The 20,250-nt window shown below is 56.8% G+C and overlaps 4 protein-coding genes across 4 annotated transcripts in view; 2 read left to right on the top strand and 2 right to left on the bottom strand.

The window, feature by feature from the left end:
• Positions 1 to 157: 157 nt before the first annotated feature.
• On the top strand, positions 158 to 2,171 carry VOLCADRAFT_92020 (uncharacterized protein; the record flags this gene model as incomplete). The annotated part of the gene is made up of 8 exons (XM_002951527.1): positions 158 to 268; positions 531 to 654; positions 861 to 1,070; positions 1,312 to 1,391; positions 1,470 to 1,508; positions 1,644 to 1,715; positions 1,881 to 1,992; positions 2,116 to 2,171. The coding sequence occupies 8 exons, from the start codon at positions 158 to 160 to the stop codon at positions 2,169 to 2,171; spliced, it is 804 nt and encodes a 267-aa protein (XP_002951573.1).
• VOLCADRAFT_75021 (uncharacterized protein) lies at positions 2,115 to 4,612 on the bottom strand. The gene is made up of 5 exons (XM_002951430.1): positions 4,192 to 4,612; positions 3,728 to 3,776; positions 3,295 to 3,407; positions 3,061 to 3,080; positions 2,115 to 2,888 (listed from the first exon to the last, which is right to left on the bottom strand). Exons 1-5 carry the CDS (start codon positions 4,411 to 4,413, stop codon positions 2,789 to 2,791), a joined length of 504 nt encoding a protein of 167 aa, XP_002951476.1. The 5' UTR covers positions 4,414 to 4,612; the 3' UTR covers positions 2,115 to 2,788.
• A 618-nt stretch (positions 4,613 to 5,230) lies between these two features.
• Positions 5,231 to 8,790, bottom strand: VOLCADRAFT_92018 (uncharacterized protein; the record flags this gene model as incomplete). The annotated part of the gene is made up of 6 exons (XM_002951429.1): positions 5,231 to 5,266; positions 6,780 to 6,793; positions 7,236 to 7,834; positions 8,279 to 8,427; positions 8,552 to 8,596; positions 8,698 to 8,790. The coding sequence occupies 6 exons, from the start codon at positions 8,788 to 8,790 to the stop codon at positions 5,231 to 5,233; spliced, it is 936 nt and encodes a 311-aa protein (XP_002951475.1).
• A 421-nt stretch (positions 8,791 to 9,211) lies between these two features.
• VOLCADRAFT_92017 (uncharacterized protein) overlaps positions 9,212 to 20,250 on the top strand; it is a gene marked incomplete at both ends in the record, with an annotated part of 19,768 nt that continues 8,729 nt past the window's right edge. The window contains 16 exons of the mRNA XM_002951526.1: positions 9,212 to 9,450; positions 10,309 to 10,399; positions 11,216 to 11,266; positions 11,899 to 11,921; positions 12,199 to 12,284; positions 12,375 to 12,592; positions 12,824 to 13,919; positions 14,420 to 14,532; positions 15,021 to 15,344; positions 15,523 to 15,594; positions 16,004 to 16,162; positions 16,475 to 16,681; positions 17,032 to 17,175; positions 17,466 to 17,551; positions 18,421 to 18,519; positions 19,119 to 19,372. Of these exons, the coding sequence (XP_002951572.1) occupies positions 9,212 to 9,450; positions 10,309 to 10,399; positions 11,216 to 11,266; positions 11,899 to 11,921; positions 12,199 to 12,284; positions 12,375 to 12,592; positions 12,824 to 13,919; positions 14,420 to 14,532; positions 15,021 to 15,344; positions 15,523 to 15,594; positions 16,004 to 16,162; positions 16,475 to 16,681; positions 17,032 to 17,175; positions 17,466 to 17,551; positions 18,421 to 18,519; positions 19,119 to 19,372 (3,262 nt within the window). The remainder of the gene's footprint in view (positions 9,451 to 10,308; positions 10,400 to 11,215; positions 11,267 to 11,898; positions 11,922 to 12,198; positions 12,285 to 12,374; positions 12,593 to 12,823; positions 13,920 to 14,419; positions 14,533 to 15,020; positions 15,345 to 15,522; positions 15,595 to 16,003; positions 16,163 to 16,474; positions 16,682 to 17,031; positions 17,176 to 17,465; positions 17,552 to 18,420; positions 18,520 to 19,118; positions 19,373 to 20,250) is intronic.

The raw sequence follows: 20,250 nt of genomic DNA, 5'->3' as shown, positions 1-20,250 counted from the left end.
TCCTGCTCATGCCGCATGGAAAGATGACCGGTTTGCATCTGTATGCCTGAATACCTTGGCGCCAAGTCATGGGATGGCGCCCGCCTTGACGAAGCCCTTGGTCCCCAATAACGCCGCAGGCGGGGCAGCGTAAATTTTTATCTTCTGACCTACATTTATGAAGGACATCCAACAAGCGATCAACGACATATTGAAAAAGGAAAGCAAACAACCTGAACAGGTTCTCAACTTGACCCTCGACAGCGTCTGCAAGTCGACGCATATAACGGTATGTCGTCTTGTTCGTTTGAGGGGATGTACGATAAGCGTTGCAAGTTAGGTCTCATACAGAAGTGCGTGTGACAGGTATACGCAGCGTATGGGGTTATCTCCTGCGTGCCTCGGCGGGACGTGCACGTTATCTTAGCAATGGATATAGCCAGGCCGGCGACATGGCCAACAGCACCCTACGGGGGAAGTGTCGCCAGCTCCATAGGCTAGGAAGTCTCAGCTCCCCGTCTGTCCACCCCTCGGCTCCGGAAACACTGCAGGGCCTCGACGCATTTGTAAACCTCAAGTCCCTATCACTTTGCGGTCTCGGGCTTACGACTCTTGAGGGGTTTCCAAGGCTTTCCAAGCTAGTCCGCCTGAATCTCTCTGACAACCGCATCACAGGTCGGTTGTCACCACGCGATACGAAGGGTATCAGACGTGGCTCTTGTTGCAAACACCAAACAGGGGGCATTCAAGGCCTATATCTTTCCTTTGCCTTCCGCCTTAATTCACATGTGTACCCCCTGTGGTACTCTACTGGAAGGACAAATTGAAGAAGGGCATGCCATTGTGCTTTTGCACCGCAGGTGGTCTCCAACATCTCGTAGGCGCTGGTCTCACAAACCTCCGTACGCTCGAGCTTGCTAACAACCGCATTGCGACCGTTGAAGAACTTGCTCCACTAAAGGAGCTCAAGGCGTTGCAGTGCCTTGACGTGGATCAGTGCCCCCTTTCCAAGAAACAGGACTACTCTAGCAAGGTCTTCGCCATGCTTGACGAGCTAAAGTACCTGGACTCGGTCGACAAGGAAGGCCGTGGTGAGTTTTTGGGTGCAGGGCCTGGAATGCAGCTTATGGCCGGCTTGCTTCCTGCCCCCTGCAACGTGTTTAAAAAAACTGACTAGCGAGAATGAAGTGCGAGGAATCACACTGGCTGCTTCACGGAAGGAAGTAGGCCAGGAATAAAGTCCTGCCATGTGCGTATGGAGTCAGGCTATTGGGGACGCGGCTTCGAGTTGCTTGAAAGCGCTGAACTGTATTTGATGCGTTGCGAATGCAGAGCGCGACGGCGAGGATGAAGAGGAGGACTTCGAGGAGGAGGACGCCGGCGAAGAGGAGTACGATGATGGCGGTGGCGAGGTACGCTTGCCTGCCCGTTTCAGCGGGTTAGCGCATCTGCTGAACTACCATTACAGCTATGTCGATTGACACGTGCAGGAGGAGTTCGAGGACGAGGAGGGCGGCGAGTTCGAGGAGGTAGGCAATTCTATGCTCTGCATGATTCCATTTTGGTTGGGAGCAATGGCAATTACCAGCATTCCTGAATGAACGCATCAGCACTCAAAAGGAGCTCCTTGCTTCCTCGTTGCCGTGCCCTGTATATCCTTCCAGGGAGAGAAGGAGTATGCGGTCCTAGTGGTATGTCGCGGCGTGACGCCTTACAGATACGGATTTTGTTTCCGGGTTAGGATGCTTACGTAGGGTCCTTGGGGTTGCGAATGTAGACACAGTCCACTGCCCTACATGTTCTGTCACTGCCTTGCATGCTCGTTTCAATAGTTCGGGTGCTTGTGGCCAATGTGATTTCGGACATGGCGAGGTGGATTCACTTTCTGTGGTGATATGCAGGGCCCTGATGCCGTTGGGGAGGACGAGGAGGGCGATTACCAGGAGGAGGGTGAGGGTGACGACGAGGAGGGCGAGGAGGAGGACGAAGGGGCGGCGGAGGCCCCGCCCTCGGGTGGGTAATTCAGCAAATTTTATTGTGACTTGAGCAAATTGCATCAGCGATGGCGATGGAACATACGCTTTCCTGCGACCAGTGATTACTGACTGATACGTTGTCGACGGCGAACATGCGCAGGTGGCACAAAGCGGAAGCGCGAGGAGGAGGAGGGCGAGGAGGAGGACGAAGAGTAAACCGAAGACCTGTTTTAAGTGTGTTGCGACTATGTACTACTTTTGCTGGGCGGGGGCTGTGCGCGGAAAAGTGTCATACGGAGAATCGTCATCGAAGTGAACCGTTGCCAACATCCTCTTCTGCGTGTGTGCCTTCGGAATGGACGGGATTTCACGCCATACTCCAACAAGTTTGTCTAGTTGTAAATTGCTTTCATACGTTGCGACTGTTGCATGATCTTTACTCGTGGTATACCGTGCCCTCTTGCCATATGTGTCATGTTACCGCATGCGCGTTACGGACCGACCTGTTTCTGTTCGGACCGACATCTGAAATAACTTTCCTTTTGAAATAACCTTGTTTTTACATGCATGGATAACTTCCACGTCTCGTCACGTGAGTGACATGTCGTTGTCGCTCGACAATTTTGGATTGTCTGCGGGAAACATTTGTAACGATCAGTCTGCTCACCTCCCCAACGCAAAATTTTCTCTGCAGCGCATGACACGAGAGACAGTTCCAAAAACCCGCTGCGCCATCTGCCAAGGTCAAGTAGTTTATAACTTTACTGTAACTGACTAACCTCTCTCCACAACAGTTAAACGAGCGCGAAATATCCTCCGAACATCCCGCGAATCTACATAGACATGGAAAACTTGTTTGACAGGTCCTGTCGTGAAAGCAGTGTTTTGAACTCGTCCAGATCCAGCTTGTTATCGCCGTCCCGATCGAATTCACTGCAAGCATGTACACGCAGAATCCGTCAAGGTTTTGCTCGAACTACGCGCATGCCAGCCTGCTCCTTACGAAAATCGTCAGCACAGCCGCTACACGTCCCCTTGCACAGCTACACGTCTCCTTGCACAATGCACGCGCCACAATGCCTTAACACCCTGTCCCTTCACGTACCTCATTGTGTTGTGCACAACCTGCGCGGCACAAGTAACGCGTAGCATGGCAAAGATAAAGGCATGGCACAGCGAAGATAAAAAAAGGGGTTTGCCGGCACAAGGCATTGTGCGTAGCGAGCAGACAGGCAGGTTATACAGCCATAGACTAATACTTTAAATAGAAGGACCCAGCACCAAACCGATCACCACCCAACCTTCCCTTTTATGCCGAATCGTGTTGCCGTGGCCGCACCTGCTCGAGCTGCGCATCCGGGTAGGCGTTACCCAGCAGCGTTTGGAGCACGTTGAAGAGCTCCTCGCTGGAAATAAGCCCGTCCTTGTCCTCATCGTAGATCCGAAAGGCGACTGCCGGACATGAAATGTGCGTGCGCAGCGAAACGTTACGGCACCACGTAAGCAAAGCGTTATGACAGCGTACCGTACTGCGCAACTTGCATTGCGAAACATTGTGTACAATGGCATGTACAGTTTAGCGCCATGACCACACTCAGCGCTTAAGAGGTCCTGTCCGACAAGCACAACTACATGCACTCAATTGTGATCTCCATGGCCCGCACATCCCTGCTTGGTTTATGGTGCCGTACGATACGTTGCCCAACACTTCGACTCAATCTCTGAGTGGCCCAGTAAAATCCAACCCAAACTGACCAGGTGTGCCAGCTTACATTTGTATTGCTCCTCCTCAACGTCCAGTTGCCCGAAGTATTCCAGCGCCTTGTAGGAGGTAGAATGAAACAGTTTCAGATCTGATACCGACATGTTCATACACGGCCATCCGAAGGTTGCATCTGGCATGTGCCCAGGTTACAACGAGTTTCCGCCTGTTTGAGGCCCCTTTAAGCCATTGCGATGCCAACATGCGGTTGCTGAATACAAAAGTTCCTTGCGGCTTGGGTTCAGCCCTCGCGTGGGTTGCCGTCCCGCATAAGACCCTTGGGACATTGGTCCATGCAAGGCCGAACCCCTAGCCTTCCAGCGCTTACCTGAAACCCCAAAACAGGTTATGGGATTGCGCATCCGACCGTGTGAGGAGAGACGAGAAGTATCGTGTGTTTCATTACAACTTGCTTGTCGAACCACGAAAAGTCTAAACCCCACGCTCCCAGTGTAAATACTTTTCCAAACCTACCCGTGTAAACTCTTCAAGGCTGAGCGTGCCATCTCCAGACTCGTCGAAAAGCTTGAAAATCCGCGGGATGAATGGGTTGCCCCCCAGCTCAACCATGGATTCAAAGGCAGCTATGTTTACTTTTCCCGAGCTATTTGCAAGTCGATTGAAACGGCGCTGAAGGCGCTCTATGTCCTTCTTGGTGAGTCGCCCGCCCAAGCTTTTGCCTGGTTGGTTTCCCATTTTGATAAGGACTTGTTAAGCCATGAACTAGGGTTTCAAAAAACAATAATTAAACAACGGCAGTGCGCATTCAGCGAGGAGTTCTGTTGGGACAGATATGCACGCAAGTGGGTGATTTTACAGGGGCCTAATTTTTTAAGGAGCCCTGCTATTTCGGTGCTATCCAACATGACCGCCTTTGCCGTAAATCCAGAAAGATGGCTGCCTGCTTCCGGAGCAACCACCAACTCCTATCAACGCCAAACCTTCTGTCCAGCTCTCCGACAGTTTTCCTCATTCGTAAGCCGAATCGCTTCGCCAGCCCTGCATCTTTTTCCAGCCGAACGCCTGTACGTTGCCCGCGGCCTCGAGCAAGCCTGAACTGTCACAGTGCCAAACAGCACCACCGCTGATGGTTCTAACTCACACCCCATCGCTGCATTTGACACCACCACGCATCTCCTTTAGGACCCATGCACACCATTAACCATCTGCCCTCTAGAGGTCATTAGACCTTCCCTGGAGCCCCCTTCGCCCTTGCCTCGCGCACCCAACTGAGCCTGATGGCACTCCGGATGGCCCCAACCCCCCTTTGGCAGCTACTTGCGATGTTTATTATCGGCAGGGTGGTACTAAAAAAACCCCAAGACCATAAGGCCGCCCAGCCGTGCTAGCTAGTTGTGCTGCCTTTTGTGTTTTCGATGACGATTTACCCAAACGCCCCGGGGCCTAAACCCCCCAGCCGTTGGCGTCGCCTTTCCAAGGAAGTGCGGGTGATGGCTGGCTGATGGAAATGAGGTGTCAAGATATTCATAAATTGCAATTCCCCACCGGGCTGCTACTCGGGGTGGGTGTTTGGGGAGGGTGTAATCCCCTATTCGGGGGATGGGAAGGCGAGGGGATGGGAAGGGAGGGGAGGGCTTTATCTCCTTGCAAGGGGAACCTAACCCCCCCCCTTCTCCTGAAATCCAATGAAACAAAAGGAAAACCCCCAACTCTGCAGTCGCGGGCGATACTTAACAAAGCAAGACGTCCACAGCGTTTCGTACATAAAAAACCCCAAGCAGCACTGCCCCTGCCATCCCATATTGAGCACAGGGAAGCACACACGGGTACCAGGACACGACACGGACTTAGGGGCGGCCTGCAGGAGAGCCTTTTTAGTGGGGCGCCCCTTTCGTGTGTTTGGCCGCTAGCTGCTTTGCCCCGGACTCAACCTGAGCAGCCCGCAGCAGATACGGCGCCTCCCGCGCCTCCCTCCCTGCCGTACAGGTAATCTCCCGCTCCCACGGTTTCCCTGATCCTTCCCCAACATGGACAGCAACGGAAGGGAAAACACACACACACGCAGTTGGAGCCCCCGCCCTCCCCTTAGATAAACTTGGCGGTTTCGTTTTCCGCACCCCGTATCCCGTACCCCGTACATCCCAATCCTTTTCCTCTGGGGCCGCTACCTATCAGTCATATCACGCCATCGCCAACTACCGGGAGGGCTTTGAACCGCCAACGGTATAGTTCGTTGGTTTTCAACGACGCCACTGTGGCGTCGTTACATCGTTACATGAAAATGCATTACGCGCGTCACGTTCGTCGGTTTTGGGTGTTCACTGTCGCCGGCGGCACCGCCGTATGAGCAACGACATGACCAAAGGACCAAGGGCGACGGAGGGTTACTTTCCGCCGCGCTGCAGCTGTCATGAGAGCCCCCTCGCACCCATCATCAAGCGCGGCCCGTAGTAGAAGGCGCCGACCCGGTTCAGGCCGGGCCACTAATAACACCGTCGCCTCCATCGCCGCCGCTGGCATCGCCCCCGTGCAAGGCGGCGGTTGGTGGTTGCGTTGGTCGTTGGGGCGCCAACCGCTGTGCCGTATTCGTTAGCAGAAGGCACGTCTCCAAAACTGCGACCCATCCGGGGTTTTAGATCATTCCGGAATCCGGCGGGAGGAGGTGAAGGGGGAAATCGGGAAAGACGAACCACGAACGAGTGAAGCTGCTGCGAAGGAAAGAGTAGAGGAGCCGACCTCGGGATGATGTAATGATTACGACCGCGGAAACCTACCTACCTACCTAGCCGCCAAGACTAAAAAACGACCGGAAGAAAAGCAGTAGAACGAAGCCGTAAATAAGTAGAGGTAGGTGTAGAGGCGGCGAAAAAGTAGTAAAGAACTGATGACGTGCGCTGGAATTAAGTTTGCCGCCGGCCTGGCGGCGGCACTGGAGGGGTTGGACCAATACTGGCTGATTAGCTGGTAATAAAAAGCTGGTGATATCCAAGTGCTCCTCCCACCCCCCCCCAAAAAAAACGCGCGCCCCACCCGACCGACCCAACTATCCTAGTCCGGCCAGCCGACCGATGCAACGCGATTCACCGACAAAGCACTCGAACCTCCTCAGACTCACCTGGCCAGGCGGCAGGAGCGGCGGGCAGGGAGGGCACATGCGAGGAGGCAGAGAGGTGGCAAGGGGTTTGTGAGCAGCGAGCGATGAAAGAGCGAACGCATGCAAGTGCCGCTGAAAGGGAATACTAAGCTGGCTGACTGGGGAACTCGGGAGGGGGGAGCGGGAAAGGGGGTCTGCCAGCATGGCGGGCCAGGGGTAGGAGGATGGATGGTGAGTTTGGGGCAGCGGTTATTTGTACGACAGCTGTACGAAAGCAACGATCTTTCCCTCCCTAGGATAGAGGGCCTGACGAAGATCCATGAGTGGAGACCCACCTGTTGGGCCCACCCGTACATCTTTAACCACGGGACCATGCCTAGCCGCGCTAAGGTGCAATCTAACGTAGTAAGTCGTTTTTTATTCCGTTGTTAGTTGTGTCGTACATTTAAGCGGATTGCCGTACCTTCTGAGAACTGCGCCTGGGCCTCCTTCATCGCCGGCGGCACTAACACCCCAAACCAGTGTAGCGGATCACGAGCCCCGCCGCCGCCGCCGCCGCCGCCACGACGTCCGCCGCGTCGCCGCCTCCCCAGCGGCCGTTGCTGCCCCGCCGCGCCTCCACCTCCTCCTCCGCCGCAGCCGCTAAACCCCACGTCGCCGTCGCCGCAGCCGCCATCACCGCTGGCTTCCACCGCTTGCATCCTCATGCCGCGTAGGAACTCAATCGCTTCTCTTAGCCCCCCCTCCTCCTCCCCCTCCTCCTCCTCGTCGTCATCACTAAAGTCGCTAAGCTCGTCCACCACGGCTGCATTGAAATCGCCAGCTGGGGGGGGTGCTGGGGGTGGTGGTGCCACCGCAGCCGCTGTTGAGACTCCGGAACTCCCCCCCTGCAACACAGTCCCCTCCCTACCGCCCCTGGAGGTCTCAGCCGCCGCCGCCGCCGCCGCCGCAGCACCGCCGTTGGACGACTCCGTCAGGTTCCCGGCGACGGAGCCCCCCGGGGCGGATGTAGCGCTACCTGCCCCCCGCCCAGCCGTAGCAGGTCCCCGCTGTAGCAGGAAGCTGAAGCGGCAGTAGCGGCTGCAGGAGGGCGTGTCTGCGGTGCTGCTGTCGCCGTCGTTAGCGGCATTAGATGCATTAGGTGCTGCTCCCCAGTTTCCAGCCGTGGAAGTTGTGGTTGGGAGTGGGAAGGTGGCGGTTGGGAGTTGGGGGTTATTGGAAGTTGAAAACAACCGCCGATTTAGACACGCGGGGTCAAGGACGCGGATGCAGAAATCAGAGAAGTTTTTGGATCGAGTCAGGAAAGAACCAACCCGCCAAACTGTATATGTGGTGAATCTGTAATTGAGAAAAGTGGAAGAAGAGAAATATGGGAGGAAGAGTACCGAGCATCATGCAGCAGCAAGATCTATGTCCTGCGTTTGGCGTTACATGTGTGGTGTTCAATTATAATCGGAAGGCTAGAAGAAATCAATAGCTAAGAGGTCCATTCTATCCGCGACCCACGTGCTCGCCTCGTAGAAGCTGCAAAACTGTGGCTTACCCACAGCGCCGGGAAAAACGCCCACCCGTACGGAGGCCTTCATGTCCATGTCGTACTGTGCCTGTCCGATAGGGCCCATGGAGTACTTTGCCCGGGCAAGGCTCAAGAGCCCCTGCAGTTGGAAACGGACCGGAGTGGGGAGGGTCACTGTGGAGGTAGGAGGGATGGACGTGACAGTCCTGCCGAAGGTACTCACCCACCTAGGTCGTTGCCTGGGCAACATCATTATTTATTACCTGCTTTAGCTGACCTTGTAATTTGGCTTGGAGCTGCATGTACTCCTGCGAGTGCGCCGGTGGGACGAGCGGGTTGAACGCACAATCAGCTTTGGTTGCAACCCCGGCTACGGATTCAAGCTCTTTCATAGGAAGGGTGCGGGCACCTGTATGGAGTCCATGGCCGCCACGAACTCGCGCTCCGCGCATTCCAGGTCGATCGTTCGGATGTCCGAGTCGAGCACATCAGATGCAGACATTTTTCCACTTTCGATTTCTCAAAGTGACTAGAGATATGCCTTGGTATTACCCAGAATCGTGTTCTGCTTCGGGATACCCGCAAGTTAAGCCTGCGGTTTGCGCCGAAAACTAACTAACTCACGCGGAACCAAAGCTCACGCCAGTGGACAGTTTGAATTCTGTACATGATGGTAAAAATTCCATCAGTGTTTATTGGATACAGGTTGCTGCTGAGCCGGAATTGCTTTTGCTTTTCTAGCTTAACATCGCGCGAGTCATCGTAACACGAGCGCCTACCAACGGATACGGAAACGGGCTGTTTTAATATGCTCTTTCAATCTTTAGCACCATTTTGCTCTCTGCCAACTTGATTAACAACTTCGCTCGGGCGGCTGGGGCCGGCTTCGTGAGCTCCGGCACGACCGGGCTCCGTCGCCCAGCATGAGCTTTGCGGGCTCCACACTCCAGCCCAATAGTCTCCGCAGCGCTGCTCAACTCGCCAGCACGTCGCCGACGCCCACGGACTCAGGGCCCCCCCGGATGCTCCGGCGCGGGCTTGCCCATCTGGGTGCAGCCCTCACAGACAGCACCCCGCAACTCTCCCTGCTGCAGCGACTGGCCAGTCCCTACCGCAAATCATTTCCTGGGATGTGGACAACTCCTCTTGTCGTCTCCTACAGGTGAATGTCTGCGCGCGGGAAAGGGCGGGAGAGAAAAGAAGGGAACTGAGGAGGTCAACGCTATGGGATACGGCCGGTCAACGCACAGTTTTGGCTGTTTGCAAGCTGAGATACAAGGCCTAGACAGATTCCCCCTAGGGCTATGCAGATACTGGGGTGGGGTGCAGGAGGGCCCGGAAAAGGGGGGAGGTGGGCGAAGCGAAGGACAAGGATACCTGGCTTGGTTCGCGAACGGTTGTTTTTTTTGTAAAGGGTAAAGAGGAAATGGAGGGTGCGGCGTGTGCGGCGAAGAGATGGAGGGAGGCAAGGGGGAAAAGACGAACTGCTGCCAGTGCTGCGGCAGATGTGCAGGAAGTGGACAACTGACCAGTCAGTGGTTGTGAAGAAGCCGTCCTCGGGATGCTGTAGTGATGATGATCGACAGCGGAAAACTACCTACCTACCTAGCCGCCAAGACTAAAATAAGCGCGGAAAAAGAGCAGTAGAGCCAAGGAGTCAAATGGGGGGGGAGGGAGGTGGACGGCCTGGAGGGGGAGGAGGACCCAACGTTTCCAAGTCCCACGTCTTTGCCCAACACCAAAACTTGTTGCCAACAACCGGCACAGGGGCAGGGAGTTGTACGGCAATTTATACGTCATCTTGTGTCCGCACCCTGGAGGAGCCAACCCACATCCTGTGTCCTTTACCCCCCGAGCCCCCGCCCTGCCTCCGTTGCTACCTGCTGCCTGCACTCTCCACCGCCGTACATGCCCGCTGCTAACCACCACCGCCCGCTCTCCACACACACACACACACACACACACACACTCTCTTCCCTCCCCCCTTCCCCCCCCCCGGCCTCCCACACACACAACACAGCGAAACCCCATTACCCCGCTCCCTCAGGCCTAGCAGGTCCTCCGCCGGTTCCCTGACTCAAGCGTACGGCAGCGCAAGGCCCAGATCGCAGGTGCGTGTGTCTAGCTCTTATGTATAATCTCCTCCCATTTCTCACGCGGTCGTTGTCACCACACCTTTTTTTATCTCTGTCGGGGTGGGGGGTCCATGACGCGGCGTCATGTTGCTTCGCCGCCACGCGCTGCACTCACTGGCGTCGTCGCTCACTCATCACTTTCCTTGCCAAAACGTGTATCGTGCTGTTATTGCCGTCAACGTAAGCTCATTACTGTCGTTGAGTGTCATTGTGTAACTGGAGGAGGATGCGGACCTGCTGGGTTAGGGGTCCTGTTGTTCTCGGTTGCTCTGCCCGCGTGCTGGGTTTTATAACTTGGATGGATTTGCTCCCCCGCCCTCTTTTCCCCCCTCGCAGCTTTACTCTTCGTGGTTCGTCTTTCTCCCCCCATCTGTCTCTCCCTCCCTCCCTCCCCCCTCCCTCCCTCCCCCCTCCCTCCCTCCCCCCTCCCTCCCTCCCTCCCTCTCTCTCTCTCTCTCTCTCTCTCTCTCTCTCTCTCTCTCTTGTCGACTAGGCTCGCCTGGTTTGGTTCCATAATACTCAAAGATAGAGACAGTCGACCCGCCGTTAGTACTGCTGCAACGAGCCAAAACAGCAGCTAACAACGAGGCGACGACGTGACGGTATATTTTGTATGCATGTACATACATACAGAAATTATCGTCACGTCGTCGTGTATGATATATATGTATGTATGTAGTATGTGTATGTATGTATACGCATATGTATACATATCGCCCACTACGCCGTACGGTTTTAAGGGTAGTGGCGCCGCTGACTCCCCCCCGCCCGCAGATCACCCCCCCGTTGCAGCTGCCGCCCGAGCCCATCGACAGGGCTCTGGTGAACAACATACGCAATGCGGTAAGTCCCCCCCCCGGGGGTAGTGGCGCAGTGAAGGGGATCTGAACTGCTCTTGAACTGCTGGCTGTTCCGCGCTCGTTTCAAAGAGCTGGGTTTTTAGCTTGTTGGTTGGTTGGTTGGTTGTTCGGTACGGAAGGAAATCTGATGCAGCACTCGCATGCTGTATGTATATGTATATGTATATATTTCGTCCCGTTGAGACTTACCTTGCTTGGTGGTGGCTGGCGGGGTTCCCCACCGCCTAGCAGCAGTATAGCAGTAGTAGTAGTAGCAGTAGCTTCAGTATAGCATCAATAGTAGCAGTAGCAGCAGCAGTAGCAGCAACAACAGCCTCCCCCCTGGAGCACGTGATCTGGGCCGATCGCGTTTAGGTTCGGTATCTGTATCTGTATCTGTATCTGTATCTGTGGCATGTTTGTGTTTTGAGATTCCGTTACCTGTAAGAAGTTGCGGGGTATTTTATATTCCCGCGGCGCGGGGGGGGTCCCGCCCGCCCTAGGTTTCCGTTCTTCCACCTTTTCACTCATACCCCCTTGCCACCAATCCCAACCGGACATTACATCGCTGCTGTTCCATCTTCTCCCTCCCCCCCTTTTCTCGTCTCCGAAAACGTAAATGCGGCACATCCTCAGGAGGAGGCAAAGCGGCTGAGAAAGTAAGCAGTAAGAGTCGCTTGCCGTCTGTCTGGGGAACAGACCCGTGGGTCGTTCTGGTCGGTTGTGTCGGGATGTTATACTGGACCTGGCACACATGGGATGGGATTTGGTATCCTCGTCCTGCGACTGCCCGCTGTATGAAGCGCTGTACGTGTTGATTGGGGCTGCTTCTCTCCCTACCTACCTACCTACCTACCTTCCTACCTACCTACCTACCTCCCCCTCCCTCTCCTCCTTCCTTTCTCCCTCCCTCCCTCCCTTCCTCCCCCTCCGCAGGAGCTACGGGTCCATCACCTCAGCGCAGCTCCACCGAGCCCGACAGGCGGCACTGGGCCAGCTGCCACCACCCCGGGACGGGGAAGGTGGGGGAAGTGGGAGACCGGCCGCCTGGGCTGCCGGGGCCGCAGCCTCCGGCCCGGTGATGCTGCCGGGGCCCGCGTCCCCTTTGCTAGGTTTGCCAGGACCGGATCAAGGAGCAGCAACAGCAGCAGCAGCAGCGGGATCGCAAGCTGCGGGAGCTGGTGGCGTGCAAGGTTGCATGCTGGGACAACGGCTCCTGCAGCCGTACCGACAGCCGTACCCGGTGCACGAGCAGCAACAACCCATCCACTACCATCCTCAGCAGCAGCAAATATCGAACGCGAGCTCGCCTGCGGCAATCTTTAGCCAGGTGAACCAGCAGCAGCAGCAGCAGCAGCTGCTACAGCCTCCGCAAACCGGCAGCAGTAGCAGTAGCAGTAGCCGGCAGCTGACAACCCTCGCCGGGTTGTGGGACGGTGTCACCAAAGACGTGGAGGTATCCAATAACGCTATCAGCACCTACCAGCAGCCTGTGCAGCATGGCTTTGAAGAGGGGGGACAACAGCAGCCGCACCACTCTCTCGCCCTTACTCGCCAGCAGGCTCTGGAAGACAACCATCACGTGCAACACCTTGACGAGTTGCAGCAACAGCAGCTACAGCAGCTACAGCAGCAACAGCAGCAAGTGGAGGCGGAAGAGCTGTCTGAGGTTCTGTCGTCCGTGTTGTGGGATGGACACGTGCGCACTCCCGAGCAGACCTCCTGGTCGGAGGTGTCCACGTCAGGCGGGGGAACCGGAGGCGGCGCCGCCGCCGCCGCCGCTGCCGTACGCGGATTGCTAGGCAGCCGCCGCCATAGAGCCGGCACCGTTGTGGATGCGGTGGCAGTAGCTCGCCGGAAGTATGAACCGCCGCCGGCGTCATCGCGGGGAAGGAACGGCGAGGCGGTGGGCGCCGCCGCGGCAGCGGCGATGATACCAAAGGGCGTGTACGACAAGGTCAGCGGCGGTAGCGCGCCCAGCGTGTTAGGGGGAACGGCTGCTGGCGGCGGTGTCGCTGGCGTGGGCGAGGGCGAGGTCGGCGGAGACGCACCATTGGCGGATCTAATTACATCTCCACAGCAGCAGCATCAGCTGCTACAGCTGCTACAGCTCCAACAGCTCCAACAGCTCCAACAGCTCCAACAACAACAGCAACATCTTGGCAACGGACTTGTGCTGGCAGGTGAACAGGAAGGGCTGCAGCTGGAGCAGCAGCAGCAGCAGCTATCTGAATCGCCGCCGAAGACTAAGAAGAAGCGAGTGAAAAAGCTTCGCACTACAGAACAGACCGCTGAGACGGCGGTGGCGGGGGGCCCGGCGGCGACGGCAGTTATCGCCGAAACGGACGCCGGCGACAGCGCCGCCGCCACCACCGCTAAACGAACGCGGCGCAAGAAGCCAGCCGCGGGAGTTGCCGAAACTAGTACGGCCACCCTGACAACTGCCGTACAGAAGAAGTCGCCGCTGCCGCCGCCGCCGCTGCCGCCACCGCCGACGGAGGAAGAGTTGAAGCCGTACCTTCAAAAGGGCCTCCAGGCGCTGTGGCCGCCAGTGCCCGTGCCCGGGTACGACGGTTACTTTGAGGCTTGCGAGGGATATTGTACGAAGCAACCTCTGATGCGCGACGAGCCGGCGGACGTGCTCATCGTGAACACACGTAAGTGTATGTATGTATGTATGTATGTATGTATGTATGACTTAGATTACACTGTGGTAAACCTATGTAAACCCTATGTAAACCCTAGTATGTATGTATGTATGTATGTATGTATGACTTAGATTACACTGTGGTAAACCTATGTAAACCCTAGTGTATGTATGTATGTATGTATGTATGTATGTATGTATGTATGTATGTATGTATGTATGTATGTATGTATGTATGTATGTATGACCTTGTATGTGATGGCTATCGATGTCACACCACGCACCGCCCCCACGCACCATGTCGCTTGGGCTGTTTTCCCTCATCTCCCCCACCCCCCACCCCCCTCGTCATCTCGAGGTCACGGTCGCCACGGACGCCTTTCGGTCAGTTCTACGTTTGTTACTCTCTTGCCCTGGCAGCAGCTTCAAGCGTGTGTGGTTCGTCTTTCCCCCCACCCCCCACCCCCTCACTCGCCTGTGGTTGGTCTCCCCCCTTCTCCCCCCCTTCAGCTGAGGTGGCTCGTGCCGTGGTTGCCAAGCTGATGGCGGTGGCAGGCAGCCCGTATCCCAACAACCGCACCTATCCGCCGGTGCCCTGCCGCTACTTCGGATGCGATACGGAGGTGGGGGAAGGGGGGTGGGGGAGGGGGAGGCGTGTGGGTGGGTGGATGTGGGTGGGGAGGGGGAGGTGGGTGGGGGAGGGGGAGGCGGGTGGGGGGAAGGAGAGGGAGGTGGGGGGAAGGAGAGGGAGGCGGGTGGGGAAAGGGTGAACATAAGGTTGGGGCTGGCAGTTAGAGGGAGTGCGGGTTAGGGAGGGGAAGGAGGGGTCCCCCACAGTTAACACACGCACATATACACACATTTACATACATACATACATACATACATACACATGCGAATAGAAATTGCCGCCACGAGAGTTTTTTCCTCCTTCGGCCGTTGTCCTGCCAATTGCCTTCCCGTGCATTTCGCTTTTTCAAGATAACTACTTGAGTATTTTCTAGATCCTGGATTCTAGATGCTGGATTTTGAATTCTGGATTCAGAGTCCTCGTGAATCTTACCATCTCCCGCGCTTCACCCCCCGCCCTCCCCACCGCCCCGGGCTGTAGGTCGCCTTCATCGACGTATCCTCCGAAACCCCAATCGGACACGGTGCCGTACTGTGCTTCAGCATTTACGGCGGTGACGATCTGGACTTTTCCGAATGCGAGCGCGGTGTCACCGCTGTCGCCGCCACCACAGCCGCTACCTCCATAACGACCCTCGGGTCAGCTAGCTTCGGTGCGACGACCCACGGGTCGATGGCTGCACTCGGCAGCGGCGACGCCGGCTCGGCCGCCGGTGGCCCTGTTCGCAAGGACCGCATCTGGGTTGACATTTGGAGCGAGGTGGAGCTGGACGAGGAGGGAAGACCCATCATGGATGGCAGATATGTGAGTATGCTGCCGAGTACATACGCACACATACATACATACATACATACATACATACATACATACATACATACATACATACATACATACATACATACATACATACATACATACATACATACATACATACATCGAAAAAACATCTCATAAAAACACACACACCGTGACCACCTTGCAGGTTCGCCTGAAGCCGCACCACCCCATCCTGGATGAATTCAAGCGGTTCTTCGAAGATGAATCAGTCAAAAAGGTGAGGAGGGTACGGCCATTCAGGGGCGTACGGCAAACGGGGATGCCACGGCCCTGGCCCTGGCCCTGATGCCTGTGCCGTATGCGTGCTGCGCGTGTGTGAAAGGGTGTACATGCGCGCGCGCCCGCCTTCCCCTCCCCCCTCCTCCGGCTGTGCGCTCAGTATTTGTTGTCCCCNCACCTTTGCTCCCTTCCCCTTTCCCTCCTCCTAACCCTTCCCCCCGCACCTTCCCTATCAGTCTTTCCTCGACATCACCTTCACTCGTTTGTGGTTCGTCCTACTCTTCTCCCCCCCCCCCGCGCGCCCCGCCCCCCGCACCTCTTGCCCTGGCAGCAGCCTCACTCGTTAGCGGTTCGTCTTTCCCCCCGCGCCCACCCCAACCCCCGATCTGCCGCCCAACACGAACCAGGTCTGGCACAACTATGGCTTCGACCGCCACGTTTTAGAGAACATGGGTATCTGTTGCGCCGGTTTCGGAGGCGACACCTTGCACATGGCCCGACTTGCGGACGCTTCCCGATCCGGCAGACGTACGTACGGCCTGGACAACCTCACGGCCGACCATAACGTTAGTGACCCGGGGGGAGGGGGAGTGGAGGGGGTAGCGGGGGGGGGGGAGAGGAGATGATAGGGGGGGTAGCGGGGATTTTGTTGTTCGGTTGCCTAGTGACCTGCGGGCCGTAGCTGGCAGCACTTCTGTGCCAGGACGTAGGAGTGGAGTGGAGTGGTTAGATAGTACGCAAACGCCGGCAGCCCATGTTGCGCTAGCACGTGAGAGTGGGGGTGATAGCGGGAAGTTGCAGGATTTGCATCAAACAAGCAAAAGCCAACGTATCTTATCAACGTGCCGTTCATGCCTGATGTACATGCCGTACAACAGATTATGCGGCATTTCGTACCCCATCGGGCGGAGAAGCCGCCGAGGGTTCTGACGGGCGGTGTACGACGGGCGGCGAGGATGAGTGGCGGCGGCGATACCGCCGCTGCTGCTGCTGCGGCGGCGGCGGCGGCGGAGGCGGCGGCACCTGGGGGCACCAGCCCTGGCGACAAGCGGGCCGCGGAGGTCGCTAAGCTTGTACGGGCCAAGGTACGGCAGCAGTATGCCGTATGGAAATGGCGATGGAGGAACTAGGTTGGCGGGCGACCCGGGGGCCGTTGGTTCGCTTCGGTAAAGTTGTTTTCGTACCACCTTTCCTGTTCCCTCAGGTCGTTAAGCACACATCTAAGGACACAAATCTCTGCGGAGTCTGAAGAACTTGCTGATGAAAGGGTGATGAACCATAAAACATCCACAAGTGCTGTGGATGCTAGAGTTTGAAAAGTCACCTCCCATGCACCTCCCAAACTTAAAACCCCCGCTCATCCCCCCACTCATCCCCCCACTCATCCCCCCACTCAAACCCCCACTCAAACCCCACCCCGACCTAAACCACGCAGATGAGCATGAAGGACCGGTTCGGGCTGCTCAAGCTGCGTGGCGGTGTGCCGGGTAAGGTTCCGGAGCTCCCCGCCATGCAGCAGCTGCACTCCCTGGAGCTGTTCCGCCCCACGTGGATTGATTACTCGGCGCTGGACGCCAAGGTGAGAGGTCGAGACGGGGAGGGGGAGGGGGGGGGAGAGAACACGCAGGGGAGGGAGGAGGGGAATGTACGGCAGCTCTTTAAGTACGGCACCTCGTTAGGTACGGCACCTTTTTAGGTCTTTCTCCTGGGGTTTGCTGTTCGTCTCCGGTGGAAAGTGATGCGCATTCATGTTTCATGCGGATTAGGCACGTGCGTGTGTGTATTTGTGTATATTGACAAATTTGTCTTTTCCCCCCGACTCGATGACACGACAACTCGACGACTCGACGACACGACACGCGCCCTCAGGCAACTTGGCAGCTCCGGGAGGCGCTGGAGGGACTGTTGCGGCTGGAGGCGTGGGAGATGGAGCCCGCCCTGGCCAGACAGCTAGGGTACGGCAACACGGCTGCTCCCGCCGCGGCGGCAGCAGTAGCAGCAACATCTGGCAGTAGTGGCGGCGGCGGTGGCGGCGGGACCCCGTCACGTGTCCCTAGCTACCTCCACTTGTGGCACTTCTACTGCTCCTACTGGCTGGACTTTGGTGGGCTTGGGGGAGGGGGGAGAAAAGGGGGGGGGGAGAAAAAGGGGGGGGGAAAGAAGGTTGGGTGGAAGACGAACCACGTGAACGAGTGAAGCTGCTGCCAAGGAAAGAGTGTACAAGAAGGCTGACTTACTGACCAGTCGGCGGTTTTGAAGGAGGCGACCTCGGGATGATGTAATGATGACGACCGCGGAAACCTACCTACCTACCTACCTACCTAGCCGCCAAGACTAAAATAAGAGGGTGGAAGGGGGTGGAAGAAGGGGGGAAGGAGGGGAGTGTGTATAGCTGTGTATTGGTTAAGGGCCAGCCGCCCTCGTACATTTCACAAGCTCCCATTCCTTCACCCTCCTCATGGGACGTAGGCCGTTGGGATTCGTTGCTCCTTGCTTCTCGCATCATCATCATCATTTCCCACACACCCTTCCATCCACACACAACCCTCGGTAACTTTATCGTCATTCCTCATTCTCTGTCGCCCTCCCACCGCCTCCTCGCCTCCGCCCCATCCCCAGTTGCTTTCTTGTCCGGCTACACCTGCCATATAGGCCACCCACCCTCCACACACACGCCTCCACACATATACACACACATATACACACACACGCCTCCACACATATACACACACATATACACACACACGCCCCCGCCTCCGTCGCACCCCCCCCCGCCAGGCGAGCTGCTGACCGAGATGGAGCGCCGCGGTATGATGGTGAATAGGGCCCACCTAGCGGAGGCCCAGCGGCAGGCGGAGGCGGACAAGGAGGCGGCCATGCGTGAGTTCCTAGAGTGGGCGGATAGCAAGGTGCCGGGGGCGAGGTAAGAGACGGGGAATTGGGAGGGGAAGTGTACGTGTGTATGTATGTGTGCATGTGTGTATGTATACGTATGAATGTACGGGACGGGGAAGGGGGGTTGCCCGGGGCGGAGAAAGCGAGGAGGGGGGTTGTCTGTGTTAAGAGGAGGGGTTCTTCTGACGGGGGGACCTTGCGGGGAGAGTGAGGGGGAGGGGGAGGGGGAGGGGGAGGGGGAGGGGGAGCGTATGTGTGTATGTGTGTATGTGTGTATGTGTAAGAGGTGTGTGTGTGTGTGCGTCGTAGTAGCAGTAAGACTTTGTTGTATGTTGGGTATGTGCGGTGGCTTTATCGTAGTAATTAGTTTTAAATACTTCAGATACTGGAATAGATAGTGCCGTACCTGGAGTCAAAGGGGGGAAAACCCTAGGGTTGGGGTGTCGGGCCGAACACCGTCCTCCCCCTTCCCTTCCCCCCTGCCACCCCGGCTGGTCACGACTGGTTCGTCACTTCTTGCATACTTCACTTCCGGTGTATATCAGTCCATATCCTCCTTGTCATCAGCTTCACTCGTTCACGTGGTTCGTCTTTCGCCCACATCCCCCCCTCCTGCCCCTATTTCAGGTGCATGAATGCACACAGCGGGTCGCAGATCAGGATGCTCCTCTTCCCCGACCACCCGGGACTCGCGAGTAAGGCGGCGGTGGCGGCGGCAGCGGCGGCAAAGGCGGCGGCGGCCAGGGAGGCGCGCAAGGCTGGAAGCAGCAGTAGCGACAGCAGCAGCAGCATGGCGGCGGGGACAGACGTGGGCGAGAGTGTTGGCGATGGAGGAGGAGGTGCTGGTGATGCTGGTGGTGCTGGTGGTGCTGGTGGTGCTGGTGCGCTTCCGAGAGGTTGCAAAATTGTTAAGGTACGTTGTATGTGTGTTTGTTCGAGGGCGAGAGAGGGCGAGAGAGGGGGGATGAGGGGGAAAAGAGGGGGGGAGAGGCGGGGGAAAGGGTTGGGGAAGTGGATAAGTGGAAAGGAAAGGAAAAGGCTGCTGAGTGGAAGGAGGAGGGGAGATTAGTTAGCAGGTCTGAAGCAAACAAGCAAACACGGGAAGCTACGGTTGCGTGCGTGCCATGTATGTATGTATGTATGTATGTATGTATGTATGTATGTATGTATGTATGTATGTATGTATGTATGTATGTATGTATGTATGTATGTATGTATGTATGTATGTATGTATGTATGTATGACGTTGATTACACTGTGGGCTGAAAAGCCGGGGGCCCAGGGCCGAAGCACAGCGCGGGGGGCGGGTGCATACGGCTGGTTAGTCTCATGCACTCCGCCCCCGGGTCAGGCCGCACGGGAAACGACGGCCGGCACGCAACAGCGCTTGTTTGGCGCTCCAACTAGACGGGATCTATGCCCGTTGGTCTCCTAACATAAACGAAGTCGCAACTGGGGGGCTCTTCCTGCCGACCGAACGAACCGAGCATCTCAGAGAGCTCGCTACCAGGACTTGGGCGACCGGGAGCCCGACGAGTCTTCCCGGGCTGGGGAGGTCACCAAGCTCAAAAATCCTCACGCAAAAAAGAGCGCAAAGAGCTCACACCACAAGACGCCAAACAGCCTCCTGAGACTACTACCCTCCTCCGCCTCTCCCTCCCTGGGCTAGTCCAGGGGAGATAGCCCCCGTCGAGGGGGTAACACCGCACAAGTCCGCGCCCTTCCACAGCACTGGGTCTAAATTGAAAAGTACTCAAAC

The sequence above is a fragment of the Volvox carteri genome, assembly GCF_000143455.1.
Source record: "Volvox carteri f. nagariensis unplaced genomic scaffold VOLCAscaffold_24, whole genome shotgun sequence".
In the NCBI taxonomy this organism is placed as follows: domain Eukaryota; kingdom Viridiplantae; phylum Chlorophyta; class Chlorophyceae; order Chlamydomonadales; family Volvocaceae; genus Volvox; species Volvox carteri.
This window is presented reverse-complemented; position numbering and strand designations above follow the sequence as displayed.